The following is a 13,128-nucleotide window of genomic DNA, read 5'->3' on the forward strand; positions in this document are numbered from 1 at the left end:
AAGGGTGGAGTGGCCGAGGTGGCCGTTCTATCACGTCTTCTCTATATCTTCCTTTCTTTCTCCGTTCCCCCGTTCCAGAGAACGTTTTTGTGTTTCTTTACATATATTTTACCAGCATTCTTTAGGTTCTTGGCTTTGGTTGTGTGAGAGTGGGAAGGTGGTGTTCCGAAGTTTACAAGCTTTTAACTAAGCTTGAGTTCTGGTTCTCCCTGTTTTGCTTTCTCTCCCGTTCCGTTTGCTGCCACCCTCTCTCTCTCTCTCTTCCCCTCCCCCTCCAGAGAGGCAATCGGATCTGGTCGTTGTCGGAGGCGGGTGGGTAGCGGTTGCGGCGAAGGCTTTCTCCCCGCCATTTTTCACGCCAGGAAGTCTCTATATACGAGCAATTAATCCTTTCTCGCCATATTCATTTCCTTAGATATAGGTACGAAACGGCATCTAGCCTTCTTTCTTCTCTCTCTCTCTCTCTCTGGGGTTTGTTTGCCTTGGGATCAGGTTCTCTCTCTGGGTTTTGTTTGCTTTGGGATCAGATTCCTCTCAGTGCTCGTGAACTGTAACTGCTGGGGAAAGGGAGACGAGGTTCAGGGGTTCAAGTCCCAAGGTTGGTTGATGTTGCTCCCGGACAAAAAGAGCTAGGCTAAAAGCGCTCTCTCTCCTTCCCTCTCTCCCCTTCTCTCCCGAGAAGTACTCGATCTTGCTGAGTTGGATCAAAGAAGCGGCAACAATCGCTCAGAAGCACAGCAAATACTTGGGCTGACAGCAAGGGAATCCGAGTGCTGCAACCGGTGAGCTCTTTCGCTCTCTCTCTCTCTCTCTCCTCGCCCCACCCCTCCAACCCTAAACGCGAGTGGATAGGTTTATGCATTTTAGCCAAGGATTTATAGTTGAGTAGATCTACAACCTTTCTATGGTTTTATTTATGTTTTTGTTTTTGGCTGCAGAGATTTTTAGCAAGGCTAGCTCAAGAGGATCTATCCTCTAGTTTTTGGTTTGAAACAATAGAAGATCTCTGAGTTTGATGGTTGAGTGGTTCGATGTCCAAAGCCTATAACCGATCGATCATTTGACACGTTAGGACGTTTCCCATCCTCAATAAGTTGTTTTAGCAGAGATTTCAATAGAATGCCAGTATCTCATCCTTATATTTGCTAGCTGAAGATAAACCATCTTGCTCATAGTCATTGTCATCTTGTTTACATCTGATGGAGTTGGCTCCAAGCATTGATCGAACCAATTAGTGGTAGAAGATTGTTAATGGAGGGTTATAAAGAGAATTGTTTGTGGTCTTATTTCCTTTGGTTGAAGAAAATATAGAAGGAAGAGCATTCTTTATCTTATCCATGAAGGCCAATGTAATGCTTCATTAATTAAAAAGGGCTTATGATTACTTTCAGAGAATGTGTTTTTATATTTTACTATGGGGTAAAATATCCAAGACAAATTATCCAAAAGGCAAGAAAATAATGAAAAAAGTGACTAGATGACATCAAAATTCGTCATAGGTTGGTTCTGAAATACTTCCTTGAACAAATTAAAGGAATACTGTTATACTCAATGATGATCCACAGGGATACATTTATATGCCTTCTTTGCTCTATCTAGTGCGTGCAACGACGTTAATTGCATCACATGTTGTAGTCTAGCTGATGGAAAACACTTATACATTTATACCCATGGAATTCGTTTATAGAGCCATGCACTGATTTGCCACGTACAATGGCTAAAGCAAAATGTACATATGAAATATGTCCTTCATGCTTTAAATCCTCTAGTAAACGTTATATACAATTACAATATCAACATACTCTTTACAAGCAATATTGATCTGTTTTTGCCAATTAAGATTTGCAACATATGACAGAAAGTAAATTTTTGTGCTAGTTGTTGGTGTCAACATCTTAACAATATATTACAAAAAAATATTTAGAGAATCAAACTTTTGAACCAGATATCTTCTCTATATTTTCATATAAGACATATCAGTACATTCTAAAGAATTATATAATACAGCTGATGGGAGGGGATTTCCTACCTTATTTCCTAAGGCTTACATGTGCAAGGAAAAACTCCTATAAACAATAAAGAAGAGGAATTTTTGTTATACTATATACGTAGATGACCTAAACAAAAATTCAAATTCTTGCAGTTAAGTAGAAAAACTAGAAGAATGCAAAGTTACTTTCAAGTATTATAAAAAAAATAAATGGTAAATAATCGAATCAAAGCCTTCCTCTTCCTCTTGTTGATGGTCCTAACTTACTATTAGTTCCCTAATGCTATTGTATGGAGCTTATCATTTTCCTTAGTGTTCCCCCCCATATGACTAGCCGATTCTTTAGTAACTGTTAGAAACTTAATAGGCAATCCATGTTCAGTAAATCTGTTTCTAAGTACTTATATAATTTCTTATGTTTCAATATTTGAGTCTGGTTTATGGATTTGTATTCACTATGTTGTTCTTAAAGGACCTTTTAATTTAAAAGTTTTCAAATATCGCTCTCTATTTATAATATTAGGTTTTCGTACGTCTTCCATTTCTCCTTTCTTACCCTAGCTATATAGGATCCAAGGCCCATTTTCTTGTATCAAAGTTAGTCTAGATTTGGTTCAACATGCACATATTTTCTCAATCTTAGTTTTTCAAACCACGGCAAATTCAGATAGATTAATCTTTCATCCATGAATTTCCCTAGTCCATTAAAATTTCAAGTTAAAAAGAAACATAAATGAGAGAAGAAACAATTCAGGGCTGTGACTAAGGTCTTGTTATACCTATAAGAGGATGACATGTGTGTTCATAAAAAAGCTTATATTCCAGAAGTTTGCAAAATGTAATTAGGTGAGCAAATTGATTTGAAGATCCAAAGTTTGCAAATATTTTCCACACTTATATTCCAGAAATGCCAAAAGTTAAGTAGGAAACAGAATTTTTTTGAGATCATACAGGAAAAACCTTTGCCTACTTGAAATATGTGAAATTTATAACATCTTCATGTCAAATAGTTTTTATTTCTTTTGTTAACTTTCTCGTTGAAGGTGGGCAATGTGTGTTTGAAGTGATATTTTTAGAATTTTGTATTTTATTCAGGCCCTAAATTAAAATCAAAACCCTAAATTTCTAGCTAGCTTTGCAATGTAATATTTTAGGAGGCTGTTACCTCAATGGCAGCCTTTCAAAAATGTCAATATATTTTATATCATTTGTGTTGTTTAATATTAGATGTCATGATTAAGGTAGAAGGATAACACAAACGCCATCACATAAATTGACATTATGGGATTGTTAATTAATCTCCATGCTGATGATACTTTTTTCATTAGTTACAGGACTTGATACATCGACGAGAATATGGATGCTTTCTCACGTGTTCCTCCAGGTTTTCGATTCCATCCTTCTGATGAAGAACTTGTGGATTACTATCTTAGAAAAAAAGTTGCTTCAAAAAAGATTGACCTAGATGTAATAAAGGATGTTGATTTGTACAAAATTGAGCCATGGGATCTTCAAGGTACCATTTACAACTAGAAGTTGTTAATGATGATGAAATGCAAGTTGATTTCATAGACATTTCTATTTTCAGCTGACATGTTCCTTTAAAAAGAAAAATGTAGGATAGGAGCAGAAGAACAGCTTGAATGGTACCTTTTTAGTCACAAAGATAAGAAGTATCCAACTGGCACTCGCACTAATAGAGCAACAGCAGCAGGATTTTGGAAAGCCACTGGAAGAGACAAGCCAATTTACTCAAAGCATAACCTCATTGGCATGAGGAAGACTTTAGTATTTTATAAAGGAAGAGCACCTAATGGGCAAAAGTCAGATTGGATCATGCATGAGTATCGGCTTGAAACTCATGAAAACGGGCCTCCCCAGGCAAGTATTCTTAAACTCGAACTTCAATTTTACTGATGAGTCATTTGACAATAACCAAGTTAAAAGTTTCGATTCAATACGACAAGCAATTATATCGCATTGTTATGTTTTTATGATTAATCTGCCTCTTTCAATTTCTAGGATTTTATTCCAGAAAACGAAAATCAATTTGTAAGGTAAAATTTGTAAGTTTAGAGGAATGGACCAAGATGGTGGTAAAAGATCAATGTTTAGAACAAGCAAATGACATAATTCTTATATTAAATAATTCTATCAGAAATAAAATTAAGAGAATAAAGAAGGAAATTATTTTTTTTCTTTTGTCAAAAAAGAAATATATTTTTTCTCGATGAAAGGGAAGAAATGTATACTTGTTGCATGTTTTAAAACATTAGGTGAATAAATCCATTAATCATTACTATTAGATCATAGGCTTCATATAATTTGGATGTTAAGAAGAGTTTTTACTAAAACACAGCATATTTTGGTTTCTTTTTTTCACTATATCTTATTATATTACTTTGAAATGTAATGACATAAATACTCATCCTAGTGCAGCTCAGTTAAAGATCTGGACAAACATGCATAGATCTGACGCAAACTTAAATTGCTTTAAAACATGTATAATCTGGATGCTGATCAGATCCATCTTGTGGCATGTCAAGTCAGATCAAACATATTTCTGTGCAGCTTTTGGTTGCTTTGTCTTGATATAGGCTAGCTTTGCTTTTTTTTTTTGAATTAATTAACAAACATTTTGATTCTTTTTCTTCATTTTTTTTAGAACAATTAAATCAGAATGTGCCATGTCCAATGCTACCAAATCTACACTTTAACCTGATGGAGTTCAGGTATCTGTTCGAACTGATCGACCACAGTTGCACCACTGTAGATATAAAGTGGTTAACAGTGAATCACATATAAATTTTCATGCAAGTGATTTCCACAATGTTAGTATAATGTCCAATTGCAGGCTTCCTAGTGGTTTTAAATAGAATTGATATGCATCTTGTTGCTAAAATAATAAAATCTCTATGAGCCAAAAATGAAATGAACCATATGCAAGGGCAATTCCTACTTTGGAAACCTGCAAGAGGTTTTCATTTATGACTTATGCTCTGAGTCCAATGACATTTTTAATTTCTAAGTGATTTGTCATTTTGGTATTTGGGATGCAAACTTGTTGCTGAATCTAACGTTTTTCTTCTCAAGTCTTATATATGTAAACACCTTATATTTCTTAGCTATTTTTTAAATTTGATATATCATATCCTTAGAATTCCATTTCTCGGGAAAAAAAAGAAGAAAAGAAACGAAACAAATCTGACCAAGGAACTTATGATTTGAAGCCTGAATAAAATTTCCCAAGAACAGATGAATGTGCATTATTGATGAAGTTACATGAATGCAGGAAAAAATTCAATTGGTTGACAAGTATGTGAGAACTATGCAGGCATATATTTAGTCCCACATCAGTTTTTTTTTTCGAGAGATCTTGAGTATTTATACAGAACTAAGAAATCTAAATAATATGTTCGGCCAGTCTTTTTGGGTGAGGTCATAAATTGTAACAAAGTGCAATCTCAAAATCTTGCATTGCAGCACAACATTGGATATTCATCCAGCAACTCCCATATGAAGAAGCAAAAAGCGAGTAAGCGTAGCCAACATAATGATCTGAATTGGTCCCAGGAAAGCATGGGATTCTGGTCTTCCTAGAAGTGAAAGAAGGAAACGATAAATTAATGACATCTTGAGACTAAGTCTTAGGAAAGACCAGAATCACATGCTTTTCAACTTCCTTTGGACTCTCGATCTCTTTGATGAGCTAATCTTGACTCATTCAAATTCACGAGGAAATTTAATTAATAATGAGCCAGCGATTTGCTGTCATTATTCTTACACATAATTAAGAAGTCCTCTCTCAATTTTTCTCGCAAATGGCACGTCTTTCTTTTGGGCAAAGATGTTCTTGCAACTGCAATATATTGTTTTGCACCAAAGTCAATCTTTCACACTGAACTGCAGCAGATTTTTCAGTTATAATTTTTTGCTGTGCTACTTCAGTTATTTAAAGATCAAAGAGCCTCAAACTGTGATTCCATGACCAATTGTTCAATTTCATGTTACAGGAAGAAGGTTGGGTTGTCTGCAGAGTGTTCAAGAAACGAGTGCCTACAGTAAGAAAACCAAGTGAGCTTGAGTCTCCTTGTTGGTATGACGAACAATCATCCGTCATGCAAGACTGCCTTGATTCCCCAAATAGTATTTCGATGCAGCCTAACATGGCGTACCACCAGCATCTTCAATCCTACAAAAGAGAGACAAAAATGCACTGCCACTTGCCATATGAACCTTTCTACCAGCTCCCTCAACTAGAGAGCCGTAAACTTCCTAACTACATCAACCATGGAAACTCCCTCCAATCCTTTACTTCTTCGGAGGACAAAACAGTGCAGCCTAGCCACCAACTTCAGATGGTCACGTTTTATAATACCAGTGGAGATATAGAGCAAGCAGTTGAGCAAGTTACAGATTGGAGAGTTCTTGACAGGTTTGTTGCTTCTCAGCTTAGCCATGACGTAACAAAAGGACCTGAGTATTCAGATACAGCTGATATTCTTCAAGTTTCCGGTAAACAAGAAGTGGCAGTGGAGTATGCTTCAACATCCACCTCAAGCTGCCAAATTGATCCATGGAAGTGAAACAGTATAATGATGGAATTAGACGTATATATAATTAGTGATCTTAGGTAATATGATATCAATCAGATGGACAAGGCATGATTATGGCTTTTGTACATAAGCGACTGAAAATTGTAGCATCAGTTGTGCTTCAGACATTTGTAGTAGTAGCTGATGAGGAATAACTGATATGAATAAGGTGATGGTTGATGCAGTTGAGGGTTTTGATGAACAAATCAGCTTTGTTGTTCAATGCATATATATGTCTTGTGGGCAGAATTTAAAAACAGCAAATAAGTAATGATAGAATTCAAGAAAACTTTAAATGTTTCAAAAAAAAAAGACCATAATTAGCAAAAAGGAAAGAAAGAAAAAAAAGAAAAAGATTAGGAGGCTGCTTGCTCTGGAAAGAGGTATAAAAGTCAGAAACGGGAAATCTTTGTATATAAGAAAATAGTGTCCTAAGTAATAAAACTAAATCAGCAATAATAATATAATTGTGTTGTTTATAATTGCAGCTTTTAACAGGTTATTTCAAATCCAAGTAGATGCATTCTTCAGTAAGGTCCAACAAGTGCAGGTGCATGACATGCTTGCCTATTGATTGAGCTCGAGCTCTACTGTTGAAATTTAAGCTCTGATTACAGAATACATTAAGGTTATTCTAAACTGCTGCACATTATATGCCTAAAAGTCAAAAATTAATGTAGTAGGATTTTTTTTTGCATAAAGAATGATGCAATTTTGTATTTTTCTAATGAAAATCGTAGCATTCTTCCAGAAGCAAAAAGATCATCTTCAAATAAAACAATTATTAACATCCTCAGATGTGACAAGTTGTTCTACTACTTTGTAATGCATATATATTTATTATTTGGACATCAAGTTATATCTTGACATAATATTCTAGTTGTATATCATGAATTCAAACCATGAGCAATGTTTGCAAATTCATATAATTTTTTGGGGGAAAAATGAACTAATGCAGAATAATTATTTTTACAAACAATACAATAAAGTTACACCTTGTGAAGTTTTTGTTTGTTAATTAATTTTTAAAAGAAGTAAGTAGTAACACTCCATCTTCGACTACCAGAAAAGAGCAAGTATAATCAAGAGAAATTAAGAGGCTCCCTACCTTACTTCCTAAAGAAAATGATTCCATCCTTAGCAAAAAAAAAAAAGAAAAAGATACCTGGATAGGACATACATATTAGCTAGCCTGATGAATCTTATCTCAAAACTATTTTGGGAACGGATAAAGTAAGGATCATTTTCTTTAGAGTAAGCACTAAGCACACATTAAAGTAGCAGAAAAACATATGGAGAAAAAAGAATGGGACTTCGAACTTTGTTGCACTCCAGGTAATGAATAACTTATATTTGATTCATATCAAGAAATTTCTACAAATTAACATAATTTTTTTTTTTTTTTTGATTGAAGAAAAGTAACATCGTATCTCCAGCTTAAGAAAAATAAAAACAACAATAGCAGCAGTAACAGCATGTACATAATATCAAGAACAACTACATAAAATCATTACTGCTACTGCTACTACTGCAATAGTCATAACACAACCATAACCATATTAAAATCATAATAGCTTAGTTCTTCCTATCAGCAGCTAAGATGCTCTCTTACAAAAAAAGTTCAGCACTATTTTTCCTTTTTTTAGCAACATGCATGATGGTACAATAGCCCCACCAATTTATGGTTTGCTTGTTTCAATTTCTAGATGTCAACAACAACCACTAACCTTTATATGTAATTAAGCTAGGGAATAGTAACAAAAAGAGTAAGACAACCATCTAGCCTTTGTTCATTCAGAAAGGATGAAATTATTGAGCATGACTCAATGCAGAAGTGGCACAAATTAATGGATCACATATTTAGATTCAAAAGTATAGCCACTAGATCATGCTAACATACCAGAACCTGAAATTGTTTTCAGAAACTGTTTTTCATGTCATCCATATATGTGGGTGAGGCATGACTAGGAAGCCTCGTTGACACAAGCACAGAACCCTAACATCTCTCTAATTACAATGAGCGGCATGCCTAGATCCCGACCATCACGGTTCTGTTCACCCAAAACACAACAACGCATGTCCCTGTGGAACTGTCCCTCATGCATTCATCAAATTATCCTCTATGGTGCACAAACCTATCAGGTGAGGTTTGGGTTTTATTGAGGTTGAAATGAGCGAAAATAAATCATTTTTGATCTTTGGTACCGTTGAAGCCCCTTGGTATAACTATAAACTGGTGAAGTGAAACTGTTAAGAGAGCCTAAGGTAGCCTTATGCAAAAGAGCTCAGCTTCAATAAGTTATTAGGAGAAGCTATATATACCTAAACTGCATATCATCCACGAAGAATAAGTATTGTTAGAAATGGCGGGAGGGGGAGGGAGGAGCTACTGCAAACAAAGAACCCATTAGATCTGTGAAGAACGCAAATGAAAACGCAACCTACCCTGAGGAGTGGCGAACGATGACATAAAGCTGCAATGCAAAAGGGAAGCTATCAAAAAATAATTAAGGGAAAAATGCATTCAATCCCTAAAGACAATCTAGTTGAAAACTTGTGGCAAGAAAAGAAGCAGTAAAGCTTAATCCCTTTTGAGAAGCAAGCATAAACCAATATTGCTTCCCACCTACTTGGCTTGTGGTTTATATAGGTGAAGGAAAGAAACCACATGAAAGCCATGCAAGCAAGCAAGCCAACTCCCTCGTCTCTTTAAAGCAACCCAATTTTCTATACCACACAGACGGAGAGAGAGAGAGAGAGTCCAAGGTCAAAAAAGGGTGGGTTGCTGGGAATTAAGTGGACATACATGCATGCACACTAACGCATGGGATAGGAATGGGGAAGAGGAATGATTAAGAGTGGTGTCGTAAGTGCATAATGTTTGTGGAGGAAGATAGCATGATGCCTGCGTGAAAGCTCTCATGTGACCCTCCATCATTCTACCACCTCTACGCCAATCCTTCCATCCTGCTTTCTTTCCACGCTTGTTGTCAGCCCCACCTTAATATTTCTTTAGTGGCTTCACTAATCATCTCTTCCTTCCAGACACCTGTTTTTTATCTCTTTTTGGCTGGACAACTTGGAGTTCGGCAATGTCCATACCATTTTATTATGACTTCCAAACATTATAATGATTCATCAAGTCTCATACCCAGTACAATGCACCTTATACTTGTTTTTATTAATTAGAATATGTATTGATTAAGGTACATAAAATAATTTCAAGCGAATCACTTATACATGCGTACAAAGTGCAGGTGTCTTTGTACATTATGTGATACTACATGTTTGAGCAGCGGAGTGGATGGAAATGACCTCCGGAGATCTAATACCAAACGGATAGAGCTATAGCTCCGGGCGTTTGTCATGTTCATGAATCATTTAGGGTGGGTCTCCCAGAAAGTTTTGGTTTCATATTAGGATACATACATACATATACACATTCACACATTCGCATACCTGCATACGTACATATATTGAATTGGGTATGTGACAAGTCTTGATTTATTACTTAAGAGGAATTTTCACATTTGCACTAAGTGACCCCCGCTTTTTGGTTAGAAATTAGTGAAACGCTACCTCATTTACATTACTTGACTTGCTTAGAAGGGTCTCTAACTCTTTGGTTGGTGTGGCATTGTGGGATCGTAACCCAGAAAGAGATCACTTGATGCTTGTGCAGTTGTCATTCTAGGATCACCTGTTTGCATTGTCTTCAGATCGGTGCAGTTGCATTGATTTTAGAAATAGGATCAGAATGCTGCTACCAGAATTCAGACCTTCAACTTCTGGCAAATGGAAAGGGATGTATCTATATTAGCTGCGAAGATCAACTGTAATTATTGGGCCCAGACGGGCCAACTTGGATCGTAGTCGGTGGCCTATCTGGAGGTCCAACAGTGGGAGCTTCGGGGAGAAAGCTATTGAGGCGGTTATAACCACTCAACAGTGGCCGTTCTCCCTCCCCCTACCTTCCGATGAGGCTATAAATGCCATGGCTCCTCTGTGAGATTCCATCGACCATCCTTCACTGTCTCTTACCCTCTTTCTCCTGCTACAAGGAATTGGATTGAGAGCGGCGGCGCCGGAGGAGGAGGCACCCCAGCTCGACATCGTCGCTCACAGCCCCTTTCTGGAGCTAGGTGAATCTTCTGATCACTCTATCCTTTCCATCTCATATTCCGACCTGTCCGGATAAATGATTAGAACAAAAAAAAAATTAGAGAAATAAAAAAAAAAGAAAAAAAAAACGGGCGTTGGCCGGGGCGGCCGCGAACAGCGTCGGCCACAGGTCACGGTGGCCGCAGACCATCGGCCGCGAGCACCACTTGCAGCTGCGGGCGCGGCCGCAAGGGCGGCCGGTGCCACTGATTGGCCGGAGAGCGCCACCGGCTGTGGGTCAGGCCTCTTCGGGTCCGATCTCCCCTCCACGGGAGAAGAAAGAAGGGGAGGAAGAAAAAGAAGAAGAGAGGAAGAAGAAGAAAAATAAAATAAAATAGAAATACTTACCGGTGGTCGATCCGCGGGCGCCGACCTCCGCCGCGGGTCGTCGGCCGTGGGATGCGGGACGCCGATGCGGCCACGGGCACGACCGCAAGCACAGCTGCGAGCGCGACCGTGGGCGCCGCAGGCCGGGCGCCGGACGCCGTCGGCCGTTGCTCGTCCCTCCCGAGCCTCCTTGCCTCGTGGGAGGAGAGGACAAGAAGAGGGGGAGGAGATCGCGGTGGAAATGGAAGAAGAAAGGGAGAAGCTTCGGAAAGGAAGATTCGGGAAGAGTGGAGAAGAAAGAAAAGAAAAAAAAAAAGGGAAAGAAAAGAAAAGAAAAAAAAATGGCTGTGGGCCGAAATGGGCCTGATTCCGAAATGAGCCTGATTCCGGAGTGGGCTTCAAATAAACTTGGCTTTAGAAGCCTGAAGCCGGGCTGGGCCCTGATTCAAGCCTAGTGTTCTTAAAACTAAAACTAACTGGGCTTGAAGAGCTCAAATTTTAATATAGGGACTAAATTGAATATAGTTTGAGACTAGGCTCCCTTTTAAATTAATTAGAACTGATAAGGATTAATTATAAATTAACTAATTGTGTTTCTGGGCCTGAATACAAATGGGCCCAATAATTGAATCAGGCCACGGGCCTGATCCAGAAACCAATTAAACTTTGGGCCTGAATGCAAATGGGCCCTGACCTGAACCAGAGAGCAATTGGGTCAAACCCGAACCAGAAGGTGAACCAGACCTGAATCAGGAATTTAATCAAATCCGAACCAGGAAGTAGATTAGACCAGAACCAGAAATTGAATTGGGCCATGGGCCTGAACCAGAAATTAAATTGGGCTATGGACCCGAAAATGAAATTGAGTCCTATGGATGGGTTGTAAATGACTTTAAGATTATAAATAAATAGAAATTAAATATGTCAGTGACATGTAATTTAATGATCTTGCTAGGTATTGAAGAATTGGCATTTGATGGGCAAATTAAAGTAAGTAACATGTCTTAATCTTATTATGGATCATGTATCACGTTTTATATGGTGAAAAAGTATTATTTATAGAATTGGAATTGTGTATATGAATTGTGAAAAATATAAGTAACCCGGATATAATCTTATGTTTTATCAAATACTTGTGACTATTTGATTATGAAATTGTATATGATTATTTATATTTTCACAAAATTAGGATCCAACATATGTTAGCAAATGATTGCATGATTTTGGATAAATAGCATCCATAATGATTATTATATTATTTACACATTATTATGATGAGGTAGAAAGATGCATGGAAAGAAAAATAAAGTTTTCAGCATGATCATGAATTTTATTCAGCATAATGCCATTACTCACTTTCCAATGTACCGATGAGAAAAGATTTATGAAAAGCATGATATGTTTTTAAGAACTCTCAGATCGCTATGTACGGCCCTCGCCAGCGGGTTATAGTAGCTTGGTTTAGACCCTGCCAACGGGGAATAATAGTTGGCAAAGATTATGGCCCTCGCCAGCAGGTTACAGTAGCTCGGCATACGGCCCTCGCCAGCGGGTTATAGTAGCTTGGTTTAGACCTTGCCAACGGGGAACAATAGTTGGCAAAGATTATGGCCCTCGCCAGCGGGTTACAGTAGCTTAGCATACGGCCCTCGCCAGCGGGTTATAGTAGCTTGGCTTAGACCCTGCCAACGGGGAATAATAGTTGGTAAAGATTATGGCCCTGTCACGGGTAATAATAGTGACCATAGCTGCACTATCATCTGAGAGCACGAATTTCAAAGTATGAATAATGATAAGTACGGATTTCAAAGCATGAATAATGATGAGTACGGCTTTCAAAGCATGAATAATGATGAGTACGGATTTCAAAGCATGAATAATGATGAGGACGGATTTCAAAGCATGAATAATGATGAGCACGAATTTCAAAGTATGAATAATGATGAGCACGGATTTCAAAGCATGAATAATGATGAGTACGGATTTCAAAGCATGAATAATGATGAGCACGGATTTCAAAGCATGAATAATGATGAGCACGGATTTCAAAGCATG

At 37.7% G+C, this 13,128-nt stretch overlaps 1 protein-coding gene across 2 annotated transcripts; it reads left to right on the forward strand.

Annotated features, from left to right (window-relative positions):
* On the forward strand, positions 1–6,791 carry LOC103720867 (NAC domain-containing protein 7-like). 2 transcript variants are annotated; one of them, XM_088712652.2, is made up of 4 exons: positions 1–782; positions 3,319–3,506; positions 3,600–3,871; positions 6,004–6,791. In XM_088712652.2, the coding sequence occupies exons 2-4, from the start codon at positions 3,347–3,349 to the stop codon at positions 6,574–6,576; spliced, it is 1,005 nt and encodes a 334-aa protein (XP_088568778.1). In that variant the 5' UTR covers positions 1–782; positions 3,319–3,346; the 3' UTR covers positions 6,577–6,791. The 2 variants fall into 2 exon arrangements, with proteins under 2 accessions (XP_088568778.1, XP_088568779.1); XM_088712653.2 differs by having other exon boundaries at positions 6–782; positions 3,325–3,506; positions 3,600–3,875; positions 6,008–6,791.
* The last annotated feature ends 6,337 nt before the right edge of the window (positions 6,792–13,128 follow it).

Source organism: Phoenix dactylifera, chromosome 16 (genome assembly GCF_051530095.1).
Source record: "Phoenix dactylifera cultivar Ajwa chromosome 16, Ajwa_hap1_PhDact_Kaust_v1.1, whole genome shotgun sequence".
Classification (NCBI taxonomy): Eukaryota; Viridiplantae; Streptophyta; class Magnoliopsida; order Arecales; family Arecaceae; genus Phoenix; species Phoenix dactylifera.